Source organism: Lithobates pipiens, unplaced genomic scaffold (genome assembly GCF_037356315.1).
Source record: "Lithobates pipiens isolate NorthernLeopardFrog02 unplaced genomic scaffold, aLitPip1_a1.2 Scaffold_1, whole genome shotgun sequence".
Lineage (NCBI taxonomy): Eukaryota > Metazoa > Chordata > Amphibia > Anura > Ranidae > Lithobates > Lithobates pipiens.
In genome coordinates, this window is record NW_027507685.1 from 98,287,687 (window position 1) to 98,302,720 (window position 15,034).

The 15,034-nt window shown below is 46.3% G+C and overlaps 1 protein-coding gene across 2 annotated transcripts in view; it reads right to left on the minus strand.

The window, feature by feature from the left end:
- LOC143956264 (keratin, type I cytoskeletal 18-like) overlaps positions 1–15,034 on the minus strand; it is a 76,698-nt gene that overhangs the window by 30,295 nt on the left and 31,369 nt on the right. For both annotated transcript variants that reach the window (XM_077466505.1, XM_077466575.1), the window contains exons 5-7: positions 11,033–11,197; positions 7,590–7,715; positions 3,306–3,523 (exon numbers count right to left, since the gene is read on the minus strand). In XM_077466505.1, coding sequence (XP_077322631.1) covers positions 3,306–3,523; positions 7,590–7,715; positions 11,033–11,197 — 509 coding nt within the window. The remainder of the gene's footprint in view (positions 1–3,305; positions 3,524–7,589; positions 7,716–11,032; positions 11,198–15,034) is intronic.

Below are 15,034 nucleotides of genomic sequence, written 5' to 3' on the forward strand. Positions count from 1 at the left end.
CTAGAAAATTACTTAGAACCCCTAAACATTATATAATTTTTTTTCAGCAGAAACCCTAGGAAATAAAATGGCGGTAATTGCAACTTTTTATCTCGCACGGTATTTGCGCAACAATTTTTCAACCGTGTTTTTTTTTTGGAAAAAAAACTGTTTCATGATTTCAAAAATAGCAAAACAGTAAAATTAGCCCAATTTTTTGATATAATGTGAAAGACGATGTTACGGCGAGTAAATAGATACCCGACATGTTGAACACACTCATGGAATAGTGCCAAACTTCAGTACTTTAAAATCTCCATAGGCGACGTGTACATTTTTTTCACAGGTTACATGTTTAGAGTTACAGAGGAGGTCTAGTGCTAGAATCGTTGTGCGTGCTCTAACACACACGGCGATACCTCACATTTGTCGTTTGAACAGCGTTTTACATATGTGGGCAGGACTAACGTGTGCATTTGTTTCTGAGCGCAAGCTACCGGGGACAGGGGCGTTTTACATTTTTTTTTTTTTACTTTCTTTTACAGCATTTTTTTTTATCACTTTTATTCCTATTACAAGGAATGTAAAGATCCCTTGTAATAGGAATTGTGACAGGTCCTCTTCATGGAAAGATGCGGGGTCAATAAGACCCCACATCTCTCCTCCAGACTGGAAAGCATGAGATCAGGAAAAAAAATCCACGATCTCATGCTTACCAGCCACATTCGTGGCTTTATTTACAACAGCGGCCCGGTCGTGGACCTGGGCCTCCTACAGTCATAGAGATGACCATTTGGCCACCATAAATCTCTATGCTCATCATCCAGCAGTGAGCGATTCTTTCTCCAGGTCCCTCGATGGCATGGGAGGGCCTGGAGAAGCACCGGATAGCGGTGGAAGGGGGGTTCCCCCTCCTGTCGCCTGTAAGAGCGATAAAGCAGTGGAACTGCCATTATGATCATTCTTATGCTGAACAGTATCGCTGGAAGAAAACAAGGATATCTGAATGATGCCTGTAGCTGCGGGCATCATTCAGATATTCCCACTGAAAGTCCAGGACATCATAAGATGTCCTTGGGCAGGAAGTGGTTAAAAACTACTGTAGCACCCTCTACATTAGGTAGGTGCTAGAGTTAAGATTTTTGAGAGAGCGGGTACATTTAATCAGGACTAGCTGTTAGCTAGGCCTGTTTGCTTTGATCTGCGGGCTGGGAGCGGCTCAGAGTAGGATGGAGACTCACAGACGGCATCATCTTTCAGTTACCTCCCTCTTGCTTCTAGGCCAGTGGTGGTGAACCTTGGCACCCCCAGATGTTTCGTAACTACATTTCCCATGATGCTCAACTACATTGCAGAGTGCAAAAGAATCATGGGAAATGTAGTTCCAAAACATCCGGGGTGCCAAGGTTCGCCATCACTGTTCTAGAGGCTTCCAGAAGGGAGTAGAGGAAGAGAGGTGGAGCTGTCTCGGGTGTCTCAGGGAGCCCTGACCAATCCCTAACTAGGATTGGCAGTGGGGAAGGCCTGCTTGAAATTCCTGGGAGTCAGCCCAGCTGGGGAGGACTTGTCCGGGTGGAAGAACTGGGGGATGGAGTACTAGATGTTGTGGCCTTTGAGGAAGCGCCCCAGGCTGGGGTGGGGTGACCTTGAGCTCGGGAGTGGAAGAGAACCTCGTACAAACCACAGGGGTGTCCTGACCAAGGAGCAGGAGAGGACAGTGGAGTGTACTTCCGGGCAATTCTGCAGGAGGGAGCCACCAGGTGTTGTTGAGCGACACACAGCCAGGAACACTGGGGAGGCATGCCAGAGTGGATTGGGACTGCCGGGCAAGTCTCCAGGAGGGATCCACCAGGTGTTGGTGAGTGACACACAGCCAGGAACACTGGGTAGGCATGCCAGAGCAGATTGGGACTGCTGGGCAAGTCTCCAGGAGGGAGCCACCAGGTGTTGGTGAGCGACTCACAGCCAGGAACACTGGGGAGGCATGCCTGAGTGGATTGGGAGTGCCGGGCAAGTCTCCAGGAGGGAGCCACCAGGTGTTGGTGAGTGACACACAGCCAGGAACGCTGGGGAGGCATGCCGGAGCGGATTGGGACGATGCAATCTGAGATGGATGTAGAGCCAGAGGACTGTGGTGTCATGGGCAGTGAAGACAGACAGCTGCATCCAGGAGGGCTGGCAGGGCCTGAAGAGGGCTGACTGGTAGAATTGCCACCTTTTCTTCAAGCCAAACCCAAACACTTTAGTGCCCTGGGACACCTTTGGGTGCCCCAAGGAAAGTAGTAATGCGTTGTGCATAGCACGCCGCAGCAAAACAGCAGGTGCGGCCAAGTGCCCCCTCAAATGCAGCCACGCCCCCGCCGGCCTGCCATCTGCACTTACCCTGTCTCGGTGGGACAGCTACTCGATGTCTTCCGCTGTCCTCTCTTCCCGTCCTCTGCTATGATTGGATGCTTGGCGTCCAATCACAGCGCCTGTTGTTTCAGCCAATCAGGTGACGGGTAACAGATCCGAGCACCTGATTGGTGGAAAGGCAGTTTAGGGTTAGGAAAGCGAATGTTCATTCGCTTTTTTAACACAGCAGAGCGACCTGCGAGTGCCCAGCATGGCGCTCGTGGGTCACTATTTTTGACACCTATTAGAGCCTGTGCTTCAAAACCACCCCCCGCTGCTGTAATTCAGACGCCCTGCGCCCGAAAAGGGACCGGTGCCTGAGTAGGGGATGCATGAATCTATCTATTGGTGCTAGAGGGGGGTGGCAGGAGAGAGGGGGTGGCGCCCTTAATGCACGGGCCGCCACTGTTGGGCATCTCATAAATTCCTTAACTCCATCCAAGTTGTAATCCCTCAATAAAAACACAAAACAAAGCTAATGAGCCGATCATTGTCTTGGAGTGTCTGGAAGGGGATGGTGGGCTGGGCAGGGTGACAGGTGGGCCACAACACTCAGCAGTCCCTTCGGGGGGGGGGGGGGGGGCTACCGCTACACTACATTTAATGGCATATTATTGATTGCATAGCGACAAATTCTTTTTTTATCTTTTATTTTTCAGCTCTAGTTGGATGGTGGCAGTAAAGGCGAAGCTGTGAAATGTACCTACAACATTAGATGGGTATGAAGGTGCTTTGAAGAACATCTCACACATGAATATCAGCCTAAATCTCCCACACACAGAGAGGACAACTGAGGAATGCCGGACCTCTGTTTATAGAGAGGATCACACAAAGCCGCCACATTCCCGAGGTGTCACAATGAATCACTTCTCCCCATTCAGCTGTGAAATAACTGTGTTCCATCTGGTGCCACCACGCTGGAACATACTCACGGTGGTTCTCCATCCAGCAGACGCCGATACTCGGCAATTTCGGCTTCCAGAGTCTCTTTAATCCTCCACAGGGCCTCATACTCCAGCTTGTTGTTCTGCACGGCACGTAGAACCTCCGACAGGTCTTGTTCTACTACGCTGATGTCACCCTGAAGCCGCTCTAGTTCCTTCTTGTAGCGGAACTCAGTCTCCTGAAGGTCTTGTCTCAGGGCGTTGACCTGAAAAATATAGGTTTATCTTTAGACCCTGGTATCAAGGTCACCTAGCGCCCAGGGAGAACATGCCAAATTGCACCCCACCTTCAAGATGTATGAGGATTACGTATCAGCAGAAATCCCCGCCCCCCCTCCCAAAAATAACATCTACATGCTTAACCCCTAAGCCAATAATGGTGAACCTTGGCACCCCAGATGTTTTGGAACTACATTTCCCATGATGCTCATGCACTCTGTAGTGTAGTTGAACATCATGGGAAATGTAGTTCCAAAACATCTGGGGTGCCAAGGTTCTCCATCGCTGACTTAAGCATACATTCCCCTGCCTCCCAATACAAATTTACCACCCAAAATCTCCTTCCCAGCATAGCATGAGTCTCTGCCACCCCACCCCCTCCCAGCTCATCAAATGCTCTCATTCCCCATATGCCCCCAGCACTAATCCCGCCCCCCAAAAAAATTTCCCCTCTCCTAGTACAAATCCTCTATCCCTCAAATTCTCCTTCTAAGGACAAATCCTCTCCCCCCATTCCTAATCTCCCTTCCAACACAAATTCTCCCCAATCCCCCATTTTAGCACAAATCCCCCCCAAATTTCCCCTCCTAGCACAACCCCCCCCCCCCCCAAAAAAAATCCATCTATCCCTATAATTCTTCTTCTGAGCACAAATCCTCTCCCCCTACTCCTAATCCCCCCTTCCAACACAAATTCTCCCCAATCCCCCATTTTAGCACAAAACCCCCCAATTTCCCCTCCTAGCACCAATCACCCCCCCCCCAAAAAAAATCCCCTCTCCTAGTACAGATCCTCTATCCCTCAAACTCTCCTTCTGAGGACAAATCCTCTCCCCCCATTCCTAATCCCCCCTTCCAACACAAATTCTCCCCAATCCCCCATCTTAGCACACATCCCCCCAAATTTCCCCTCCTAGCACCAACCCCCCCCCCCCAAAAAAAAATTCCCCTCTCCTATTACAAATACGCTATCCCTCAAATTCTCCTGAGCACAAATCCTCTTCCCCCACTCCTAATCCCCCCTTCCAACTCAAATTCTCCCCAATCCCCCATCTTAGCACAAATCCCCCCCAAATTTCCCCTCCTAGCAAAAATTCCCCCCCCCCACCCCCCAAAAAAATTCCCCATATAGCACAAATCTTTCCCCCCTACCATATTACCTTTTCTAGCACAAACCCCCCCCCCCAAATCTTTTTCCCCCCATCCCCCCCTCCCAACAAAAATCCCCTCAAATCACCACTCCTAGCACACCTCCTAAAATTTCCCCTCCTAGAACAATCCTTACCACCTGCCGCCCACAAAATTCCCCCTTCCAAACACAAATCCTATCCCTCAACCTCTTTGTGGTGCCCCCCCACCTCACATGATGATACTACAGTGCCCAGGTCAACCGCCCCTCCTGCCCACCCTTTGTCCCGGCCCTAGTATCCTATAGAACCCCCAGTGCCCAACCTATGGCCTAGGGTTGCGCACCTGTCCGGGATTCACCAGGACAGTCTGGGTTTTGAATCATGTGTCCGGGTTACAGGCAGACTGAAACCCGGACACAATATTCAGACAGGAATGTGGCTTGGAAAAGGGCCGGACAGGAGGATGAGGGGGCACTATGCATGCAGTGGTGACACTCAACGTAAATTTTACTATCCAATAGGTGATGTTTTAAAAGCCTTTACTGGTTTCCACTTTAGAATAATAGAGGAGGTCTGGTGCTAGAATTATTCCCCATGATCTGATGTTCGCGTTGATACCTCAAATGTGTGGGATGACCACACGAGTTAGCCTTTGTGCGCAAGCACATGTGGACAGGGGGAACTTTAATAGTGCCCCATCATTGGTATCAGTTGGAGGAATAGTGCACCATCATTGGTATCAGTGGGAGGAATAGTGCCCCATCATTGGTATCAGTGGGAGGAATAGTGCCCCATCATTGGTATCCATGGGAGGAATAGTGCCCCATCATTGGTATCAGTGGGAGGAATAGTGACCCCATCATTGGTATCAGTGGGGGGAATAGTGACCCCATCATTGGTATCAGTGGGAGGAATAGTGTCCCATCATTGGTATCAGTCGGAGGAATAGTGCCCCATCATTGGTATCAGTGGGGGGAATAGTGTCCCATCATTGGTATCAGTGGTAGGAATAGTGCCCCATCATTGGTATCAGTGGTAGGAATAGTGCCCCATCATTGGTATCAGTGGGAGGAATAGTGCCCCATCATTGGTATCAGTGGAAGGAATAGTGACCCCATCATTGGTATCAGTGGGAGGAATAGTGCCCCATGATTGGTCTCAGTGGGAGGAATAATGTCCCATCATTGGTATCAGTGGTAGGAATAGTGCCCCATCATTGGTATCAGTGGGAGGAATAGTGCCCCATGATTGGTCTCAGTGGGAGGAATAATGTCCCATCATTGGTATCAGTGGGGGGAATCAGGGCCTTCTTTAACCACTTGCTTACTGGGCACTTAAACCCCCCTCCTGCCCAGACCAATTTTCAGTTTTCAGCACTGATGCACTTTGAATGACAATTGCGCGGTCATACAACACTGAACCCAAATTAAATTTTTAAAATTTTTTCCCCCACAAATAGAGCTTTCTTATGGTGGTATTTAATTACAGTTGGGAGTTTTATTTTTTGCTAAACAAACAAAAAAAGATGTAAAAAAAAAAAATTTCATGTTTAATAGTTTGTTATAAAATTTTGCAAACAGATCATTTTTCTCCTTCATTGAAATGCGCTGATGAGGCGGCACTAGTGGGCACTGATAGGCGCCACTGGTGGGCACTGATAGGCTGCACTGGTGGCCACTGATAGGCACAGTTAAGGCGACACTAATAGGCACAGATAAGGTGGCACCGATAGGCACAGATAAGGCAGTACTGATGGGCTCAGATAAGGCGGCACTGATGGGCAAAGATGGGCACAGATAAGATGGCACTGATAGGTGGAACTGATGGGTGGCACTAAGGGGCACTGATAGGTACCACTGATAGATGGGACTGATGGGCACTGATAGGTGGCACTGATAGGTGGCTCTGATAGGTGGCACTGCTGGGCACTGATGGGCGGCACTGATGGGCACTGATAGATGACATTGATGGGCACGGATATGTGACACTGAGGTGCAGCACTGTTGTTGAGGCAGATTGTGGGCACTGATAGGTGGCACTGTGGGCACTGATAGGTGGCACTGTGGGTACTGATAGGTGGCACTGTGGGTACTGATGTATGGCACTGTGGGCACTGATGTATGGCACTGATGTATGGCACTATGGGCACTGATGGGTGGCACTGCTGGGTGGCTGATTGATGTCCCGATCATGGCCGCCGGTGATCAGCTTTTTTTTCTCAGCGCGAGGAGGAAAAATAGCCGATTACCGACTCTGTTTTGTCACATGATCAGCTGTCATTGACTGACAGCTGATCACGTGGTAAGGGGTCAGGATCGACCCCTTGCTCGGATCCGTGATCAGGCGAGTCTCATAGAATCGCCGATCACAGAGCGCGCCGCGCGCGCCCCTCAGAGTAGTGCCCCATCATTGGTATCAGTGGGAGGAATAGTGCCCCATCATTGGTATCAGTGGGAGGAATAGTGCCCCATCATTGGTATCAGTGGGAGGAATAGTGCCCCATCATTGGTATCAGTGGGAGGAATAGTGCCCCATCATTGGTCTCAGTGGGAGGAATAGTGCCCCATCATTGGTCTCAGTGGGAGGAATAGTGCCCCATCATTGGTATCAGTGGGAGGAATAGTGCCCCATCATTGGTCTCAGTGGGAGGAATAGTGTCCCACCATTGGTATCAGTGGTAGGAAATAGGAATAGTGCCCAATTGATGGTATCAGTAGGGGGAATGGTGCCCTATCATTGGAGTCAGTTGGTGGAATAGTGCCCCAAGGCCCAGATAAAGGCAAGCAAAGGACCACATCACAGCAGTTTGGGAGACCACTGATTTAAAGCATAAATTACATTTTTTACGTTTTCCTGAACATGACTTCATTGCGTTGCCTTTATTCCTCCATACAGTAATTCACTCAATAACTCATCGTTCCCACCTGGTTTCCTGCTGTCTCCAGCTCCAGCTGTAGCGCCTGCAACACAGTTCTCCTCTCTCGCAATTCGTCTTGCGCCCTTCTGGTATCTTCGTCTTCCTTTGCCAACTGTAAGCTCATAGCTTCATACTAGAAAGCAAGTGACAGTTAGGTAAAACGATAAAAGTGGCAAAAACAAATACAGATAGGTCATAACATTTTGTTTTGTTTTTTGTTCTACATTTGGTTTAGGGTTCAACAGCAACATACAAAAACCACTTGAGTTCCCCAGTCTACATCAAAGATCCTAAAAGTGTTAAAAAAACGCAGTAAACTGTTTGGTGTATATTGGAAGTCTTCAACTATCCCTACATTATGATGATGAAAGAACTACTTGCTGATGCCAATGAAAGCTTCACAAAATTCCAGAACTTTTGGTTTATATATAGATGCTTCTAACTCAACCAGACTCCTACCCTTGCTCAGGTGAATAAGCATTCTAACTCCATCCTTTTGCCTAATTTGGTTGACCATCTCATCAAACACCTCCCTCTTCCCACTTTATCTTGCTTTTTCTTGTCCCCCCTCCTCCTACTTTCTCGCCTTACAGAGATGTCCCCTTACATTCTTGGTCGGTGGAGAAATGCCATCTCATGGAGGTCAGTAGAAGAACATTTTGCATCATTGGCTAGTGGAGATATTCTCCCTTTGGCAGTGGTGTTTTGATGGTCATTGTAGAAATTACCCCTTGCGTTAGATGTTAGTGGAAAACTCTTCTCCTACTATTGATGGAGGTGTAGCTGTTAGGCCAATCTGCCACTGCCAGAGGAACCCCTAGCAACTTCTGTAAGAACCCTAGTTCAGAAGGGCTGACTTATACTTTCTAGACTTTTCTTTTTGTCTAGCGAGAGCTTTTCTCAACTCAGTTTCCTACAGAGGTCCCTTAAGCAGATAGCAGTGCCAGAATGACCTCTTACCTGATGGTGTCTGCATAGGACCGACATCATTCAGCAGAGCCATCAAAGTGGTGCCAGTGGAGGCTCTTCTCTTATCTCTCCGATATGTAGAGTAACTAATGACACCAGTGATCTAGCTACAGCAGCCTCTCTCAACTTAGGTTCCTCCAGAGGTCCCTTAAGCAGAGAAGTTTCAGAATGGCCTTCTACCTGATGGTTTCTGCAAAGGTTGGCATCATTCAGCAAAGCCATCAATTTGGCAACCCTTCTCTTATCTTTTAGTTAAGTAACCAATGATCTTTTTAGCTGTCTGTAAAAGGGGGGGGGGGGAATTCTTGATAGTAACTCCCACTGTAACTTCATTTTTCCCACTGAACACCAATGTAAGGGGACACCTTTCCTGCTGGCCAATAGTGAAAGGGGGCCCCTCTTCTCTGATCAACAATGATCAAGGGTCTTATCCACCGACCAGCAATGTAAGGTGACTCTTTTCCACTGACCACAAATGTACAAGTGGCACTAAACTGGCCAACAATGTAAGGGAGCAGTACATTGACAACCATGTGACAGGCACTTCTCAGCTGACCACCAATGGTAGGGGTCACTACACCCTCTCTTTTCTGGCTATCATTTTTATTTGCTTCAATTTTAATTTTGTTAATTTATAATCATTATTCCTTTCAATCTTTGTGCCTCATTACAACCTATTATAGTGCCTTTTAAAAGTATTCACACCCCTTGACATTTTCCAAATTTTTTTCATGTTACAACCAAAAACATAAATGTATTTTATTGGGATTTTATGTGATAGACCAACACAAAGTGGCGTATAATTGTGAAGTGGAAGGAAAATAATAAATGGCTTTCCAAATTTTTTACAAATAAATATGTGAAAAGTGTGGTGTGCATTTATATTCAGCCCCCCCTGAGTCAATACTTAAACCCCCTTTTGCTGCAATTACAGCTGCAAGTCTTTTTGAGGATGTCTCTACCAGCTTTGCGTATCTAGAGAGGGACATTTTTGCCCATTCGTCTTTGCAAAATAGCTCAAGCTCTGTCAGATTGGATGGAGAGCGTCTGTGAACAGCAATTTTCAAGTCTTGCCACAGATTCTCAATTGGATTTAGGTCTGGACGGTGACTGGTCCATTCTAACAAATGAATATGCTTTGATCATTCCATTGTAGCTCTGGCTGTATGTTTAGGGTTGTTGTCCTGCTGGAAGGTGAACCTTTGCCCAAGTCATTTTCGGACTCTAACAGGTTTTCTTATAAGATTGCCCTGTATTTGGCTCCATCTTCCCATCAACTCTGACCAGCTTCCTTAATGTCCTTACTGAAGAAAAGCATCCCCACAACCTGATGCTGTCACCACCATGTTTCACGGTGGGGGTGGTGTGTTCAGGGTGATGTGCAGTGTTAGTTTTCCACCACACATAGCGTTGTGCTTTTAGGCCAAAAAGTTAAATTTTGGTCTCATCTGACCAGAGCACCTTCTTCCATATGTTTGTCCCCCACATGGCACCTCACAAACTGCAAATAGGACTTCTTATGGCTTTCTTTCAACAATGGCTTCTTCTTGCCACTCTTCCATAAAGGCCAGATTTGTGGAGAGCACGACTAATAGTTGTCCCATGGGCAGATTCTCCCACCTGAGCTGTGGATCTCTGCAGCTCCTCCAGAGTTACCATGGGCCTCTTGGCTGTTTTCCTATTTAATGCTCTCTTTGCCCGGCCTTTCAGTTTAGGTGGACAGCCATGTCTTGGTAGGTTTGCAGTTGTGCCATACTCTTTCCATTTTCGGATGATGGATTGAACAGAGCTCCGTGAGATGTTCAAAGCTGTGCTCCTGGGCCTTTATGATGCTGTTTGTTCACTAAGATTCTCTAACAAACCTCTGAGGGCTTCACAGAATAGCTGTATTTATACTGAGATTACATTGCACACAGGTGGGCTATATTTACTAATTAGGAGACTTCTGAAGGTAATTGGTTCCACTAGATTTTAGTTAGGGGTGTCAGAGTAAAGGGGGCTGAATACAAATGTGCCCCACACTTTTCACATATTTATTTGTAAAAAATGATGAAAAACATTTATCATTTTTCTTCCACTTCACAATTATGTGCCACTTTGTGTTGGTCTATCGCATAAAATCCTAATAAAATACAGTTATGTTTTTGGTTGTAACATGACAAACTGTGGAAAATTTCAAGGGGTATGAATACTTTTTCAAGGCACTGCATATCTTAATCTGGTTGTACATGGGAAATTGTGTCCTGTTTGCTCTTAGGTGGGGCTTTTGGTTTTAAAGGTTGAAAATGGTTCACTTCAAAGAAAATTCATCATCATCACTACTGTATGTCTAACATCATTATTCAATGTTATTGGCTCAGTCTATAGTACAGTATCAGTAGAATAACGCTGTAGACAACTTTAAAGAAAAGCCATCACCATTAAGTCCAACATCATTATCCAATGGTATTGCCTCCGGCTATAGTACTATGCGGGTTGTACCTGTGTCTGGAATAGGGAATCTGCATCCTCCTTATTTTTTCTCATGATGTCTTCATATTGGGTGCGAACTTCCGACAATATGGTCTGCAAGTCAGGTCCCTGAGCAGCATCCATGGCCACATCTACCTTCGAATGTGCCATTGTCTCTTTGACAGCTGCAAGTTCCTGTATGAAAGATTGAATAAATGAATGCACGAACATCCTAAATAAAATTGAATTATCATTTGGTTCTGCGTATGTTGCATTGTAATGAGTGGGGCTAAGACAAATAAGAGGCATCTGAACATCTGAACATCGTGAGCTTTGGAGAGAGGAACATCAAAAGTGGCCTCAGTAATTTTACAGAGACTGCAGGGAGCCTTAACTTGGGAGCATTCGTATATAAAGAGATTGAAATGATAGTTAACTATAACAGTGACATAAACCATTTCACCAGTCCCCGTTTCCTGTGGCATCAACAAAAAGAGGGCTATCCTCTAACTTCCTGTTTTGGCTATGAGACCGGTAGTTAGGGAAAACCTCCCCAATGGGATACAGATGGCAAAAAAATCACTGACAGAGGTTTTAAAGCAGAGTTTCGTCGAAAAGAAAACAGAAAGTGTAGCTACTGACTTTTAATAATCAGACACTCACCTGTCCTACGGTCCAGCGATGCGGGCGAACGAAAGCCCCGCTCCTCTCCCCCTCCTCTCCACGGCATCAGCATTCTTACTGTGGGTGCCCGGCTGTGGCTTCACAGCTGGGCACGCACTGCGCATGCGTTAACCACGCTGCATGCTGTGAACGGCCGGGCAATCTTCTGGGACCTGTGATGTGTCCCAGAAGATTGCGGGGATGGAGGGGAGAGAAGTGAACTTCCTTCCGGTGCTGCAGTTCCCCCGGGAGGAAGTGGGAGCTGGATGCCTTTAAAAAGAGGGGGTATCCGCTTCCCCCCCCAAAAAAAATAACATGCCAAATGTGGCATGTCAAGGGGTCACTGTCACTTAAAACAGAAGTTTAATTTTTGGATGGAACTCCACTTTAATCCTTCCTTACACTTTCTAAGAAAAAAATAAAAGTTTTGTTCTAATTGAAGAGTTCATAATCATTTATTGCCGACAGAACTGAGACAAATAGAAGGTAAAAGGTAGCCAACATGTTTCGGGGGACAACAAATCCCCCTTCATTAGGGTTTGGATGAGCAATGACAAAACCTCCTAAAGGACTTTAGTCTAAAAAAAAAACTGCATGAGTGTTTAAAAATGAGTCCCTCCTTGACACAGAACACGTTAGGGGAGTTTTTTTAGAGAGAGTCCTATATGACATTTTTAAGCTAGTCCTATAGGTGCATTTGTCCTTGCTCTTTCAAGCCCTGACGAAGGGACCACCAAAACACGATGGATACTTACTATATTTTGTTTTCCTCAATAGCGTGAGTGATAACAGAATTTGGACTCCTAAGACGACTGGTGTTTTTTTTGGTTGATTAAACCTGGATTTCCAGTCGAGGCCACAACCATTTTTGAAGGCCCCAACCTTTGTTGAAGGCCCCGGTAGAGCTGCTGAGGTTCAGCCATCAAGCCCAAGCCTTACTCTTTGATGGACAGGTTAAAGTTCTGAGTCTAGTACCTCGCACCCACTGTTTTTTGGGCTGTCTCCTGTAGCATATCCCTAATTTTCATCCAAAGGTGTCTGTAGGGGGGCATTCTGACCACCATTGAAAGGAAAGCATTCTTCCTAATTATCACCAATGTAAGAGGCATTTTTTGGCTTACCTCCATTGAACTGTTTTTCAGGGCTTCCCCGAAACCTGAACATTATTTTAGGGGTTTCACTGATATGCAAAGGTGGGAAAAGGCAGCTGTACACAATTTGCAGTTACACTAGGAAAGGGGCTGATGCCAATGAACTAACATTGTCTGTACAGCTCTGTAGAATATATGTGTATACGATGTTTGCCTGTGGGTTTTGTGTTGCCTTTCTTTTTTAAATTTTCTTTTAAAACTTACCAGTGGCTTCAATGCCTTCCACTCAGGTTTGCTCTAGTGTGTGTATATGTGACTGCATGAATATATTAGGGACATTAGGCCATAGGCGTCACAGGATATGTGCGGTGTATCTTGACCTCCCAGGCTTGCTGTCTGGGGAGGACCTCTGCTAGGAGAATGGCCTGGGTCCATAAGTTTATGCTGCCCCTCTGGAACGTGGCTCCAGGGCACGAGGAGTAGAAAGATGGCTGCCAGTTATAAGCACTCTGCAGAGGAAGTTTCACAGTGGTGAGAGTCCTGGAGAGCTGGATATAAGCTGCTATCTGTAGACCCTACAAGAAATCTGAACTGCCTGCTTTGCAATCAATTATTGCACAATTAAATGTTGCCAGTCATGGTTTAAAGGAAGACCATACTAGCCTGGGAGGGAGACTGAAGTAATTTTTCCTCAAATTGTTCTTGCACATGGAAGGAACCTTTTTGAAACTGATGTGTATCATGTATTACTTAACCCTTGCTCCCCCAAATTTATCCAAATAAGAGTTCTTATCAAGCAAATATGGACACAGCTAAGGTCAGGGGTCAAGTCCTGGGGAAAAAAGTGTGGGAACTCCCACCCAAGATCCCACTCGCCCACCAAAAAAAAATTATACGCTTATATGCACGAACGCTTCAAAAGTGGTATTTTTCATCCAATTTTCGTATTGTGTGTATGAAGCTTAACTGTTAGTACATTAAAAAAACACAATCCTCAATAAACATAAATACGGTAATTCTCTGAATAATCAGCATTAATTCAATTGTGCTTCTATGCAAATGTGAACATCATGTTCTGATCTTTATTGGGAAATGTTATTTTGTATAGAGTGTTTATGTGGTGAGTTTACACTTTTCATTGAACAGAGTTTGGATAACACAGGGTTAAACGGAAAGGTCATAAATGAACTGCACGTTATCTGGACAGAATGCTTAGGGAGATAGTGATGTGTTCCTGCTTAGGAGATGTATGTTAGCTTGGGGGGCTGCAAACTCTACAGGGCTCCAACACACACTCGCTGCTATTCCAACCCTCCACATAAACTTCCCTCCTGGCATTAAACTTTGCCAGGTATTTTGCTCAGCTTACCACCCCAAACTGACATTCCTCCCTCAGCTCACCTATCTCCCTGCATGTCCTGTGAGCAGAATAGCTGTGCTCCTCCTCTGGGTTCTCTCATCATATGGCACTGAAGATAGAGGAGGGGGGATTCAGCGGGACACACAGAGCAAGTATGCAGGAGACTGGGGGGGGGGATGAGGAGAAAGAAAATCAGGAGGGGCCGTGGGGAGGAGCGCATCACGAGAGGTCTGACTAAATACAATCTTTTAACAGCAGGGACCTGATCTATTCCTCAGGTAGCTGTGATTGACAGGTAGATGGAAGCAGAAGATGTCATGGGGCCCTCTAATGGCAATGCCTGAATGGTCAGTCCACACCTGGTGTGCGGCACTAACTATTGCGAGCTGTGTCGGCTGCTGCTGGTGTAGCACCTGCCACACAGCTCGCATACTTCAAAGTTTAGCAGGAGGTGGCTGATAACGGGAACTGAGTTCCTGTTGTGGAGAAAGTACAGGAACTCGGTTCCCATGCGTTCCCGCAGGACTTAAGCCCTGGTTAAGGTCCATTTATTGGTAGCTACTGAAAGGTCGGTCAGCACTTCGAGGCAAGTGTGAAACTGTTACCTCTAGACAGGCTAGGATGGCCCGGTATTCACATAGGTCCCTTCAAGGGTCTCACTACGTCTATATGTTCAGCAATATATTCAGAAAATGAACATTATTGAAAATCTGTCTGATCAGTGTTGTTCCCTTTAGACAAGGGCAAAAAATAAAAATGAGTCAGAATGTAACATCACTCAGCCCAAGTGAAAAAAATCATCAGATCATCTAATAATTCTGTTGGGTATAGGCCCTCTTGACTTTCAAGGCCTAAAAACATTCCATAGAACCAAGGCAGTTGAATGAGGTTCTTCACTGGTGGTCATCATATGGCCAC